Source organism: Loa loa (assembly GCF_000183805.2).
Source record: "Loa loa unplaced genomic scaffold supercont3.31, whole genome shotgun sequence".
In the NCBI taxonomy this organism is placed as follows: domain Eukaryota; kingdom Metazoa; phylum Nematoda; class Chromadorea; order Rhabditida; family Onchocercidae; genus Loa; species Loa loa.
Genome location: NW_018108211.1, coordinates 295829 through 309010, shown reverse-complemented (window position 1 = coordinate 309010; position 13182 = coordinate 295829). Strand labels below are relative to the sequence as shown.

The window sequence follows — 13182 nt, the reverse complement described above, 5'->3', positions numbered from 1 at the left end:
CATTAACTGCCGGCTATTACGAAGGCTTTTTGTTGCTGGACTACCACCACTCACTTCACTTAACTCTTCACTTCTGATACTACACGAAGGTGATGAGCAGTGAGCTTCTAAAAGTTTTTAATAAATGCAAACTTAGAATCCGATTTTCATATGAAACACCCAGCAATACCATTCGCAGTTGAGACGTCCAACAAACTAACCTTTATTGCTTTGTTCAGCCTCGGTAAGCTTATTCTTGCTTTCCGGCGAATGACCTGCTTCTTTGTATACCATCATATAACATTACGCCTTTGTTTAATAATATCTGTAAGCAGCCAATTTAAAAATCTACTTTTAAGCGAAAAGTACTGGACGACCTTGACGATCTTGTCCCACGCGTTTAATCAGATAAACAGAAGCTAAGTAACAGATTTTGATCTGATCTAAAGGAAATTTAAACTGGTTTCAGAGCCAAACACGATTTTAGATTTTCAAGTACCATAAAATGAATTTTAAAACACGAGAGTCACTATGACTTGCAATCTAGATCGATGAATAACTCTTTAAGTAGTCATCAGTAAAAAAGTGGATCTATGCAAGTCAATCAGAAACAACTCAAACTTGAAAAAGGTTGTGAAAACTGCTAATATAAGAAACGTTGACACACTGACAGAGGAGCGATGAAAAATTACGCCACATTCTCTGTCTTCGATTAGGATTGTAAAGGTACAATAGTACCTTATGTGATAAAACAAGTGAATGTAAAGAAAAACATTTTATGAATTATTGCAAAATGTATTTGGAAATCAGTCTAGAAGGAACATCAGAAGATACTAATGTACTTCAACATTTTATAGAAATTTATTGCGAAATTTCCTTAAAAAATAAAAAGTGACGAATATCCATCCATCTTCTAATAGATACTTGAATTAAATTAAGTACAAGAGAAGAATGTTTGGGTTTTATCTATATTGATGGCTGGCTCTCCGTAACCAAGTCTATAATCACTGGAAATGGGAGAGACACCTGTAGGTGTCATGAAAGATATTACATCACAGTGTGATATAAAACAAATATACTGGACAGCATCAGTCTTTAAAAAATTCATGGCCAGAAGCTACTGTGTAATACAGTGCAATCTTTTACCACAACTGAAACCAAAGATTTACTCCAAAGAAGAAATACCGTTAGATTTAGGTGAGGAGCAGGTCCAATACGCTGCCTCACCAAAACGATTTTCCCTACAGAAAACAAAAACGAGTAACAACTCATCTTTTGTACTAATTTAGTGCAATGATTTTAACCAAAGCAACGCTGCAATGAAACCAAAACGTAACGGACTGAACCTTATCTGATTTTAGGTACTCATAATCTGAAATCAAAAAAGAAATGAACAATCAAACACTTCCCCAGAAAATATAGCTGCACTAATCATGCGTTCAGGTCTCCGCATCATCAGATGTAATGCCGATCTCGTGTTAGACAAACCCGATTACTCCGAACTGGAAATACATACATCCCAATGAAACAAACTGTATCGATCGATCCACTGCCAACCAAGACCATCAACGACGCATATGACCATCAACGACGTTACCGCGAGTGTAACAGCCCATATTGGTGATGATGCTATACCTCAAAGAAAAACGCGGCACGCCCTACCCGCTATCGATGGATGGCTCGCGAACTAACCATCACCAGCACCAACAATGCAAAATCGATGCTGCGCAAGCACAAACACATACACTTTTCCATGATACTGACCAAAGTTACCAACTTTTGAAACTTCACTCTGGAGTTTCTGATGTAAAACGATCATTTCAAGAAGATTAACAGACCTAAATGTAAATCATTTCACCCAATATTTTGACAAATGACAGTTCGAGTCAGGGACCTACATCAAGTGTGATCTCCCATAACACTTTTCAATCTTGCTAAAACTAAAATATGTACAGCAGTGTTTTATCTTTATTCATGGCTGAAGAAAAGTGGCGAAAAAATGGTGCAAACGGTCTAATCACAGGAATGCAGCCATGAACAATGAGACATCTTATTGAAGCTCACCTTAATTTTATTTAAGTGTCCCACAAATACTGGACGGAAAATACGACAGCATGTATCACAAATAAACTGCGGTAAAATTTTATTTGTAGCGAATTATGCACAAAGTGATAAAACATTAGAAGAAATCAGCCGCAGATGGACGGATCTTTTTCACAGCGGTAGTACTTGACTGTCCGAAACTAAGCAAATTATCGGTTATGGATAAGTTGGCGTCTGCATGAGTGATAACGCCCTCTACATTTCTCTTTGATGTTTTCTTTAACAGCTGTGATAAATCTGGAGTACCAGTCGAACATATGGAATGTGATGTCCTAAAATGATAACCTAAATGCTTTTCTGACATCGTCAATAACTTAGATAAAGAGATTCGTTTCATGTGAAAATACGCTGTTTTTCAATAAACAACGGGTTTCTTTAGTTCACTGTGATAGATATAGGTTATTCACAGCTGGGACAACATATGTGAAATTTGAAAAAAATACAGTGACTGCCTGCTTATTATATTTCATTTTTGCAAAAACTAAATATCTGTTTCTAGAAACAGAATAACTCGAAATGTCTGCACAATAATGTTATGTTCAATTCATCTACAAACTGTATTCTTCTGAATTATCAAGAGGATATTTATACATATCTTGAACCAAACGTAACCAAGATGATTATCTGTACAGCTGAAATGATTTCATTTTCATCGAATAGACTTTGCAGCATAATTGACTTTTTTAAACATGAGAGCTCACCCTGACCGTGATGGTGTGCAATTGCAACTGATCTTTAACTCTCTATCTGAGCTCAATCGAATTCCAAGCCCATGTGCTGCAAGACGCCTCGCAGCAGGGGACATCGTAGTAAGCTTTTCTGAAGTGCGTATAGAGCCGAAGCTCGGTGTTCTACTAAAATTATCAGATATCAGACTTTTTAAATGACAACAATAGTGAAGGCTTAGAAAAGTTAGTCGGCTATTTCTAATCAGCTTGTTTATTTAAAGTTACCCAAAAACTGTGCATATGATCTGATGATGAGAGTAATACTGGAAGCAATAGACGAATGAATATTCAAATTAGACACTATATCATGTCGAAATGATAACTGAAGGGCGATAAATGAAAAAACTTACGCATGATGTTTTTCCACTTGTCGCATAGCCACTTTCCGTTTATCATGATAACGCTTTGCAATTGTTTCAGCTATACTTTGAGCTATCTTCTCTCGAACCGGTATTTCAGGAATCTAAAAATCCTACTCAAAAACGCATGTCAACAGTGATTTTAAGACATAGTATACTAGAAAAATGAGTTTATAGAAACTATTGACAACTAAACTCAGATAACTTGCCTTAAAAGCGGGAGCAGAAGATGGTGTAGCCATATCTGAAGCGTCAAGCCGAAATGGCGTCCCCTCGATTTCACCCCACGTCATAAATGGAGATTCATCGACGCCTCAAATCAAATACTTCAAAATTAATTTAGAATAAATAGTCGAATGCATAGCTCTCACCTGTTCACGGTTTGTATGCAAAGTTATAAAAAAAACTTGAAAAATTAAAAAAAAACATAATTCTCACTAATGCGAGTAAAAAAGTACTGCAACTGCAATAAAAAATGAAATTGATTATAACAGTTTGTCCACTGCAAATCAGCAAAAAACACCGAAAATTTATCATCACTATCTCGTTCATGAAATCAAAAAATAAATGAACACTACTTGGCTTCTGAGAGAACGGTATATTTCCTTTTCCTTAAATTGCGATCCTCACCTATGGAGTTGCAAGGTAAGGAAGACAATCTAATGAGATATAAGAAAGCAAATTTAAAGTGAAAATCCGAAAAGCCCCACAGATCTTAACAACAACATAAAAAAATTACCTGGAGTTGGTGATGGGGTGGCAATTAATTCCACCACACCAGTCTTAGAAAAACCTCCTTCACGCCCTGTTATGTCCACCTTTCCTGCATTCACTGCTGTCTGCTGCAGCACTCCTTTAATTGCAGTGATCTGTAATTAGTCACTTATTGTTTGCTCAAAAAAAATTTAAGAAGTTCGTTCTTAAAAAAAGTTCTAAAAAAAATACCTGTCTTTTCTCCCTGCTGACTTCCTCTGAAAAACGGGTGGCGCTTTTGTTTATGATCCTTTGATTTGCTGTCTGTCTTTGAAGATGCTCATCCAGTGTCAACGGTGCCTCTTCAGGATGAAAATGTACAATATTTCGTGCTTTATAAGCCCAGTTATCAAGCTCTTTAGGCTTTCCTAAAATCACTGATTTTCCATTTAAAATAAAAATCGTTGAAATATCTTTGCACTATTTGCTATGCCAATTTGAATATTACATTTCCAACTCCTTTTGAAGTTTTCTTTTTTCAAAGGTAAGAAAAAAAGTTTTCCGGGGTACCGGGACGTATACCATAATGCACAGAAATTGATGCGAAACTTCACAGTTCCAAATTCTGTTATTCTTCATTAGATGTAAGTCAATAAATCTACTAATAAAAAATAACAGAATTTGTTATTAAATTCACTGACATCAAAATTCGGTAAAAACAATGCAGCTTTATGAATACCCATGAATACCGAATTGAAATACCTTCGACGGCTCCAGTAGACAAAGAGATTATGATCTGTTCATCAGCGGCCTTCATTAATTCGTTTCCGCGGGTAATAAACTCTTCATTATGCTTTCTTTCTGCTTCATACATCCATGCGTTACGGATTTGTTCCTTCTTTTTGTGCAACAATGCAAGTTCTTCGAATGAAGCATTATCTTCCGAGGTGAACTTATTCAAATAAGTATCAACCGTAAGACTTTCACATGTCTTTTCCCTCTAGAAACAAATAGTATTGCAGAAATAATAATGAAATTCTAAATAATGCAGTTAATTTGCAAGCATATATTGAAGGTTAATCAAATATTAATTTTCAACTTAAATTTCGTTTTCACAGTGTGGCTGTAGTAGCTCTTCCAAAAAACTGCTTCACACGTAACTATGAATGAAATAAAATTGTCATTGTCCATCTACTCAAGGCACAATCCCCTTTCTTGGCAACTGCTATTGAAATTAAATGCATTATGTTTTCCATATGCAATCCACTACTAAAATCGGACCTTTGTGAAGCTTTTTTCTTTGCTATTTGCAACGTTTGATTTTGTGTAAGAGCTAGGTCCAGGTGTATTGGGATCAAATATAGCCGGGCTGTCAATTGCAATCATAGGTGAAGTACGCCGAATAGTACGCTTTGTGCTGTAGCGCAGCTGCAACTCACGAATTTTCGTCAAGTCATTAGCCGCAACTGCGTCCAAATATTCCTTCTGGGCCTAGAACAAGAATGTTTTAGGTTTTTGTTTTAGACAAATTTGAAAAAGCGCTTCCTCTAAGTCTTAGCAATTTTTTGTCAGAATAAACTCTTTTACTAGGTAATCGAAAAAATACATACTTTCAGTTTTGGCAATTCAGGGAAATAATCCCTCACAATAATTTCTTGAAGACGTCCAAGGTATTTTTCTTCTGGCAGTACAACACGAACTTCCTTCCCTGTCTCCAACTTTTTCGCTGCAAGAACTACTACCTGCAAAATCACTTATCGGATTTCTTTTTATTTCCCCCAGTTCACCCTTCTAAAGTTTCCCTCCCCTACCTCAGCACTGCAACACAAAAATTCGATATTTCTTGTTTTTTTTTTTTTTTAGTATAATGTAATTCCCCAATGATTTCTGAAGACAATGGCTGACTAGCGCAATATGAATAAAGTGCCTGATCGAGGAATCCTTCAGAAGTTGTCACGCAAACTTTTTTTCAGAAACGGGCAAAAAAACGAAATGAATAACCGGAAAGTTCCGCAGCATGTGCAATGAATAAATGGAAGAACGCACCTTTGAACTCTGCAACTTTTGGGGTGGAACAGACACCGCTCGGTCGGCATCGTCAAACGATGTTGGTGTCCCAAACTCCGGGGTAACCATCCTTCCGATAAACTGTAACTACTTGCAGGAACACAGCTGTCAACGGTGAAAAACTTCAAGTAAGCAACACTATGAAATTCTCTAGTTCCCGTGAGAACAGATTCCGTTGTAGCAGAGTTTATGGCTACTAGACGAAATAATTGTTGGTAAATACCTCGGAGGATTGCTGCTCAAATGACTAAGTCAGGGAATGTATCTCGAGAATAGCTATACTGGAAACTTTTTCACCTGTGCATAATGGCAGACAAATGCATGGATAGGTCGAAGGAAGGTGTAATATTCTATGAAGGATATCCTATTTTTCCTAATTTAAAACGTTTCTCACCAATGATGTTCAGGTATTGCTGTCATTTAGAAGTCCAGAAAACAGTGAAAGGTAACACGAACTGAAGAAGTCCTTTCACTACATTCGGATATCTTATAATGAGATCTATCGTATGTTCCTCTAACACTAAGCATCAACTTCAGAAATTTATTAAATAAATATTTAAGATTATGCATTCATTTTTATCTCTGTATTCTTATGTATGCCCTCTCAGCTTTCTCTCTCTCTACATATATATATATATATATATATATATTACATATATAAATTTTTTGCTTAGCACAAATGATATTTGAAACAGTAGTCAAAAATTTTTGGATCTATCAATTTAATCATCGCTGATATTGACAAATGAGGTTCCGTGTGAGGTCAACAGACTAATACTGGTTTGTTTAGATTAACCTAGTTCTTTTTATGATTAATGGTCAGTGTTTTGAAATTTTCCATATTAATTTTTTTTGCCAAATACATAAGCTACGGGACTTATTTCTGTTACAGAAATGTGGGATGTGAAATGAAAAAAAGACATATATTTGCACAGCAAACAATGGCGTACTTTTCGATTTAGATGAAAATATAAGCGCCAAGTTGGGTTTCCAGATGTTTTCCATTGATGTTTGCTTTTGCTGGTTTTTTTAATGATTTACTAAAACTACCACTGTTCTCGAAATCTCATTCCATCACAATTACCACCGTTTTAGTGAGGGTTCAAAAAACTCCCCATTTATAATCTCATCTCGATAAATGGCTTGAACAATTATTCTTTGGTCATGTGATAATATGTCAAATTTCTGAGTAATTATGCACGAGAAAAGGGCGAACTGAATAATTATCTCAATGGTTGTATAAATTACTCTCTTCTAGGGAAGGAAAATATGGTTATATCCTATAATTTAGACATCTCCACGGCATCTGTATTTGTATTCCTCAAATTGCTATTTCGTTGAAAAGCCAGCATATGGAAAATTGTGCTGAAAGAATTATTTATTTGGACAGTTTTGTACTTGCTTGTCACTTGCTATTATAAATCGGGCTGGTTTATGAGTTAACAAGTGGAAAGGTCCTTTTTTCCAAGTTTTCAGTCTCGTATATCAAATGCGAAGCAACTTGAAAAGCTTTTCTTTACTCCATCACTAACCACAATTCACCATCTTTTTGTTACTAAAGTTCCTTTTGGCACACTTATTCCTTTTGGCTGAATAAAATGAACGTATTCATGTTATGACGTAATTTCGACATCTCTGATAGTGGATGATGATGCTGAAATGTTGGTGTTGACTACTAACATAAAGCTGTACTTGAGGATATGGTTCGGTACTGTCCATTCCAATATACCGCTAGATGAATGGGAAGTGGGAGTGTAAAGTAGGCAAATATTTCTGCTAATTCAATCTTTAATCTTCGTTAAAAATAGAGATATTTCAGTGTATTTGAACGGAATGAAATATATTTCGGGAAATATTTGAATCGCAGTAATCTCATATTTGTCTTAGGCTTTTTTGTTTCGTCCATTGCCACTCGATGGGACGTTTCACTCCATAATATGGGTTTCATAGAAAGATTTGTAACTTATTGATGAACTTCTCTATTTTTTCAAAAATATCTTCGAAGAGAACGAGTGTATCAGTTTTTTAATTCCAATTTCATGTTAATTTCCTCTGTTTTAATTGCTTGGTGATTCACCTTCATTACTGCCCAGTTTGGCGCTATTCGTCAGTAGCTGCGTGTTGGGTGAGGATGAAGAATCGCGAATGTGTCGTCGAACAATTGTGCGAAATGCCTGTTTGACACAATGTTTGGTACTTCGAGATATTAGCGTACGGATTCGGAAGCGCTTCCCCACAATGAATAGTTTAGTGGAAGCCGGCATTTGTCATCTTCATTACTTTAGAAGCGGAGCTGAAAATGATTTACTACTCTGTGGCGACGCATTCATCCTCTTACGTCCGCAATGCCAAAACATAGCTACAGAAATTAAAAAAAAATCTTTTTGGCTTTATCTTAGCTCAAATCTTTCTCGACCAGAGGGCAAAAACCAGAAAAAAACTGCAATGAAAGACCCACGTAAAAACAAAAGATAAAACATAAAAATCAGGAAAGAACAAAGAAGCAGATAGCTCAGGTTCCCTTACGGTTAACATTATTCCACCAATTTTAGGCTACAAATGTCTTTTTCTTTTTTCGTTTTATAATCCATCATTGTTTTCTTGCAGAGAAATTAATTTGGCAGGATTTATGACGAAGGAAGAGTTAGAAAGAGCTTTGAAGTATTATACGATAAGTACTGGCTATCGATAACTTGGTCAGTAATGCACGTGTTGAACGCTAGGAGTGGAAAAGTGATAAATGATTTAGAAATGAGCAAACTTGTCGATGTTAGTATTATTTTATATTTCTGTCCTGCAAAGAATGTGTGAACTTTTTTTGTTGAACTTTCTTTTTTTTCAGGAACTGAAAATCTTGAGAGATTGCCTACAAACACTGACAAATTATGACCTACTTTTGGGTGCCTTTACTTTTAGTCTATCCTCAGGTACTTTAACAGATTATATCCTTCTATTTATTCTGTAACCAGTTCATAACTATCCATTGTAAATAAATCAATAAATTTTAAAAAACAAGTAATTCTGAAATGAGATCAAATCGTAAACTTCAACCATTCATTGTACTCTGCTAGGACTCCTATATGCCATTCAGTTGACCTCATGTTGAATGATTTACTTGTCATCCAAAAAAACGCTTGATGCTATCATCAAGCCGTTTTTTCCAAACTCGCTAGCTAAATTTTGTTGACGTCCAATATGCCATTCCTTCATCCGGTTTATTTAAAATTTCTAGCAATACGGCATTATAATACAGTCATTTTGATACCTAACTGACTGTATTGTCATACTTAATGTAATAATAAAGGATCGGGTATGCTCCTGTGATATATTGAAATGGATCAGACGTTGAAAATTCTAGGTGATAAGCATATCCGTCTACTTCGCAAGGCAGCATTTCCTACCAGCTGTTAAGAACGACCTCGAATTTCACGTATGTCAAATCAGTCATTTTTATACAATATGCCATCAGATGTAGCCACCTTTGCTGCTATATAAATTTTCTTGTTTTCTGTCATCTTCGGTTTCTCTCATTAAGCAGCAGCAAAGGATGAAAAAATTTTCAGGAGAACTAGGTGTAATTTCAGTGAGTTCTACTTATATAGTGTAAAATCTGCAAATTTAACTCCTGTAGAAAAGAACATTAAAGACTCTGTTGATAATTGTCGTTTACAGTTCGATACTGTGTTACCCGCGATGACAATGGTCGAGTTATTTTATATCGGGTGAATGAAAGTAGCGATGAATTTACTCAATTCGTTTGGTGAAGATGATGACGATTTAGACTGTAACCTTTTCATCGACAAGAATCTCGCTGTGTGTTTCTGGAATTTTCATTATTGAAATGTTAAATTAGAAATACTGAGTTATATAGACAGAACTCACGTTCCATATCTGATTTCAAGAAGTGACAGTAGTTGGTATCATTAATGAAGAAGCGTAAAGTATACGTAAGGTTCTCGAAAGCTCCATACGAATGAGTAGAAGATTACACGGGATGGTCACGAAAGTGATCCTTTCAGATGACCATATTGATCATACCACCACAGGACTTATTATAAATGTGTTAGAGTGCTAACGAACTTGATAATGCCTTCACGTAGCAAACGTTATTTTTCCAGACTGGTTTTTGTATCGTCGACGTATATCGCAGTGTTGCGCCGAACTTGAGCTTACTAATGCGTGACGGCTTTTCGGGATCCTTTGAAAAGTTGTAATTCGCTTTGTTTGAAAGCGGGGTTAATAACGTTAATTCACGCTTCTTTGCTGATCACATGAGATTGACAAAATTAAAATTATCCAAATTTCAGACTAAGCAGTTTTCTCCTGCTTTAGAACAATCGTTCAAAATTTATTGAAACAGTTGGAATCATGTAGAGGAATAATGTTGGATCTTTCGGCAGCCAGAATTATATACGCATATAGGCACAAAAATGATCCGTATCCTCAGTTTATGAAATATTTCAGCAACTAGTAAAAATGATTGATATTGGCTTGACGCAATGTAAAATTACCTATTCATAGTACGAACCGATCCATTACATGAAGTAAAGTAATGTAAAAAGAGAACTATTGGAATGCAATGCTGTGTATAGCAGACTCTTAACAGTCCCAATTTATCATTATTTCATTTATAAAATTACTGATTTCAATCAAAAAATCAGTTTCTTTTCTGCTTTGAGTCAGTAGTTTTAGGAACTGAAACCAAAAAATAATAGATTATTGTCCGCACAGTTCCCACTTCTCGGTCGTGCTTCATACTTCTAGGAAACATTCACTTAGAAGAACGATTTCTTCTCAAGATTTTAAACATCAGGAAAAGTAGAACTTGACCATTCCTAAGTACTTTCTGATCCAAGGCAATTTTGAACCACCAGTTTATTTGTAGGTTCGAGTATGCTTCTGAGTTATTTGCTGGAGTAACCTTTCGCTTTTTTTTACTTTATGAAAGGTGCTTTCTTTTGGGCCATTCCATGTGGATACAAAGTTTAGTTCGTCTAAATTCAAATATACAATAAATGTATAAACGGGTATAGATAAATCAAACACATAAATCTATACCTTTTTAATAATAGGAAAGCAAGAAAAAGGATAACTTCGTACATAAGACATTATGAACTGTTTCATTTCCAATGGTCAATTTATTTACAAAATGGAACTAAATTAGTAGCGGATAGATGAAAGGAGGTGAATAAAATCATCAGTACAATAACAAATCACTGATGAATCTGAATAAAGAAGCAGATGAAAATTCAGTTGGTATGAATGCATCCGTAAGCTTTTAATAAAGCTTTCAGAGAAAATTCAGCATGTAAATACAAATAGAAATACATTTATCTGCTAATTACTGCTTACATTTGCATTGGAGCTAAAGTTTTGCTATCAGAAATTGAACTTCACTCATTGTGACTAGTTCACAACACCCAACTTTCCAAACCAGATTAAAACTTCCGGGAAAAGCAAGACTTCACCATGAAAGGTTTTCAGCTGTCGAATACAAGCTTTTCTGTGTTGCCACAGTTCATAACAACGATTAAGTTCATTTCATTAATTTAACCTATATGCCCAATTCCTTATTTCCATCTCTCTGTACCTTTATTGAAACTAGGTGGGGTATAAATCCAAATTCGTATTGTCATGGGACACGGAATACTCATGACAATGCATTTCTCCGTCGTTTCATGTGCGACAAGCTTTGTAATATACAAGAAAGTTTAAATTACGAAGAACGCAGCAAAACGTACACCAAATTAACTGCTAGGCGATACCTCAGATTTGCCATTCCCCACAGTTCTACCAATCCAAAATGACACTTTGAAGAAGTCACAGTATGTGCTGCAATATGTTGAGTGTTTGGAACTGCCTAAAATTCTCACTAAATTTCATGAATATCTACATTCCAGCGACACTTCTCACCTTAAATGGTTTTGTAGGATATAATACTGAAGGAATCTCAGGAATAAAGTCACCTAAGCAACACTTTTCCAAAATGGCATAGGTAGTCGTGTCATAAACCGAGATAATAGCGAAGATAAATTACAACAGCAACGACACGACGGGTTGGGTAATTAGAATATTCAATTAGCACTTCGGAAGATTCCGAAATCAGATTGGAAAATCAAGTAATGGTCAGATATGTTGAGATGCCATGCGGAAATCAAGTTACACGAAGGCAAAGAACCACTCCGTTTGTACCATATTTCTGATTAGTGGAACTGTCATATCAAATCTGCAATCTGAGACGATTATTTTTATATGACGGGATGTGATCACTTCACGATTCCCGTCTGAAGGCGAATTTTCACCATATATACATTAATCTTTATCCTTCCGGAAATTATTCGTGGAACTACCTTTTGTCCCATCGATACATTAACAGAAATAATATATGTTAAACACCGTAACTACAAATCATAAACCTATGCTGATGGATTCTGCTAAAATTTAGGCAACAAATTTAACGTAACGGTGAGAATAAAATACGACAACATAACAAAGCTCTCTCAAAGCTAGAGCGTAAATATTTCCTTTCTACTGTTGCCGATATAACTATTCTATTGGCACCATCGGATCTTTAAAAAAAAATTACTTTTAAAGAATAAATCAGTATCAGTAAGATTAATAACGAAATTGTAATCATATAGAAGCTCTACTCAGCACTTTTTGATAAATACATACAGAGAAGAAATTTGTTTACTCGCAGCATACACATTACTCAACACGACTTTGTTGAATCACCTGAAAATAACAAAGTTCGACTTTTTAGTGCGTTTAATGACAAACAGAACTATGAAAACGAATACATGATGACAAGTTTACAACAAATGGTGAGGCCACGTAATTCTGAGTGATCAGTCCAGAGTACGGAATTATGATAGCCAGAAAGATCATATATCAAATATTTCTTCAAGTATTCTTCTATCTTACAATATAATAACCTATACTTTCCCAACATTTTACAGTAGTTAAAGAGGATTTTTGGAATCACCAATCACTAAGATTATTCGAGCTATAAGTATAATGCTCTCGAACGTCATTCCATCTGCATAGGCTCTTGCGTGAGGCCACCTCAGCTAAATAACTGTAGTCTCACAACGACCAGTTCTACTGTAAGAAATAAATAAAGGAAAAACTAGAGTCCACATCCACTACCATTACCTACTCGATGCAACATGAATTTAACCCTCCTGCTTGATGAACCCCGGGCCGTAAACATGACCAAATACAGTTTTACGTTTTTGCAACTTATATGTAAT

At 35.5% G+C, this 13182-nt stretch overlaps 6 protein-coding genes across 6 annotated transcripts; 1 reads left to right on the top strand and 5 right to left on the bottom strand.

Annotated features, from left to right (window-relative positions):
- Nucleotides 1–297, bottom strand: LOAG_03355 (hypothetical protein; the record flags this gene model as incomplete). The annotated part of the gene is made up of 2 exons (XM_003138892.1): nucleotides 201–297; nucleotides 1–107 (listed from the first exon to the last, which is right to left on the bottom strand). Coding segments are annotated over exons 1-2 (183 nt in total), but the record flags the coding sequence as incomplete, so codon positions are not given.
- Nucleotides 298–1396: 1099 nt separating this feature from the next.
- Nucleotides 1397–1937, bottom strand: LOAG_16965 (hypothetical protein). Its single transcript, XM_020449619.1, has 2 exons — nucleotides 1672–1937; nucleotides 1397–1614 (listed from the first exon to the last, which is right to left on the bottom strand). Exons 1-2 carry the CDS (start codon nucleotides 1796–1798, stop codon nucleotides 1472–1474), a joined length of 270 nt encoding a protein of 89 aa, XP_020306832.1. The 5' UTR covers nucleotides 1799–1937; the 3' UTR covers nucleotides 1397–1471.
- A 174-nt stretch (nucleotides 1938–2111) lies between these two features.
- Nucleotides 2112–6042, bottom strand: LOAG_16964 (hypothetical protein). The gene is made up of 10 exons (XM_020449618.1): nucleotides 5909–6042; nucleotides 5473–5604; nucleotides 5144–5353; nucleotides 4625–4862; nucleotides 4115–4290; nucleotides 3909–4038; nucleotides 3379–3482; nucleotides 3161–3273; nucleotides 2784–2936; nucleotides 2112–2354 (listed from the first exon to the last, which is right to left on the bottom strand). Exons 1-10 carry the CDS (start codon nucleotides 5996–5998, stop codon nucleotides 2159–2161), a joined length of 1542 nt encoding a protein of 513 aa, XP_020306831.1. The 5' UTR covers nucleotides 5999–6042; the 3' UTR covers nucleotides 2112–2158.
- Nucleotides 6043–7986: 1944 nt separating this feature from the next.
- LOAG_16963 (hypothetical protein) lies at nucleotides 7987–8193 on the bottom strand (the record flags this gene model as incomplete). The annotated part of the gene is made up of 1 exon (XM_020449617.1): nucleotides 7987–8193. One exon carries the CDS (start codon nucleotides 8191–8193, stop codon nucleotides 7987–7989), a length of 207 nt encoding a protein of 68 aa, XP_020306830.1.
- A 1462-nt stretch (nucleotides 8194–9655) lies between these two features.
- LOAG_16962 (hypothetical protein) lies at nucleotides 9656–10143 on the top strand (the record flags this gene model as incomplete). Its single annotated transcript, XM_020449616.1, has 2 exons — nucleotides 9656–9742; nucleotides 10048–10143. 2 exons carry the CDS (start codon nucleotides 9656–9658, stop codon nucleotides 10141–10143), a joined length of 183 nt encoding a protein of 60 aa, XP_020306829.1.
- A 1502-nt stretch (nucleotides 10144–11645) lies between these two features.
- Nucleotides 11646–13142, bottom strand: LOAG_03352 (hypothetical protein; the record flags this gene model as incomplete). The annotated part of the gene is made up of 6 exons (XM_003138889.1): nucleotides 11646–11789; nucleotides 12122–12213; nucleotides 12410–12498; nucleotides 12730–12830; nucleotides 13009–13033; nucleotides 13060–13142. 6 exons carry the CDS (start codon nucleotides 13140–13142, stop codon nucleotides 11646–11648), a joined length of 534 nt encoding a protein of 177 aa, XP_003138937.1.
- Between the last annotated feature and the right edge of the window lie 40 nt (nucleotides 13143–13182).

Coding starts and splice junctions, on each gene's coding strand:
- LOAG_16964 (XM_020449618.1), bottom strand. CDS start 5,998: ATGGTTACCCCGGAGTTTGGGACACCAACATCGTTTGACGATGCCGAC. Junction 4,863..5,143: donor AAGAAAAAAGCTTCACAAAG/GTCCGATTTTAG, acceptor ATTTGTTTCTAG/AGGGAAAAGACATGTGAAAG. Junction 2,937..3,160: donor CAAGTGGAAAAACATCATGC/GTAAGTTTTTTC, acceptor TGATAATTTTAG/TAGAACACCGAGCTTCGGCT.
- LOAG_16965 (XM_020449619.1), bottom strand. CDS start 1,798: ATGATCGTTTTACATCAGAAACTCCAGAGTGAAGTTTCAAAAGTTGGT. Junction 1,615..1,671: donor CATTGTTGGTGCTGGTGATG/GTTAGTTCGCGA, acceptor TTTTTCTTTGAG/GTATAGCATCATCACCAATA.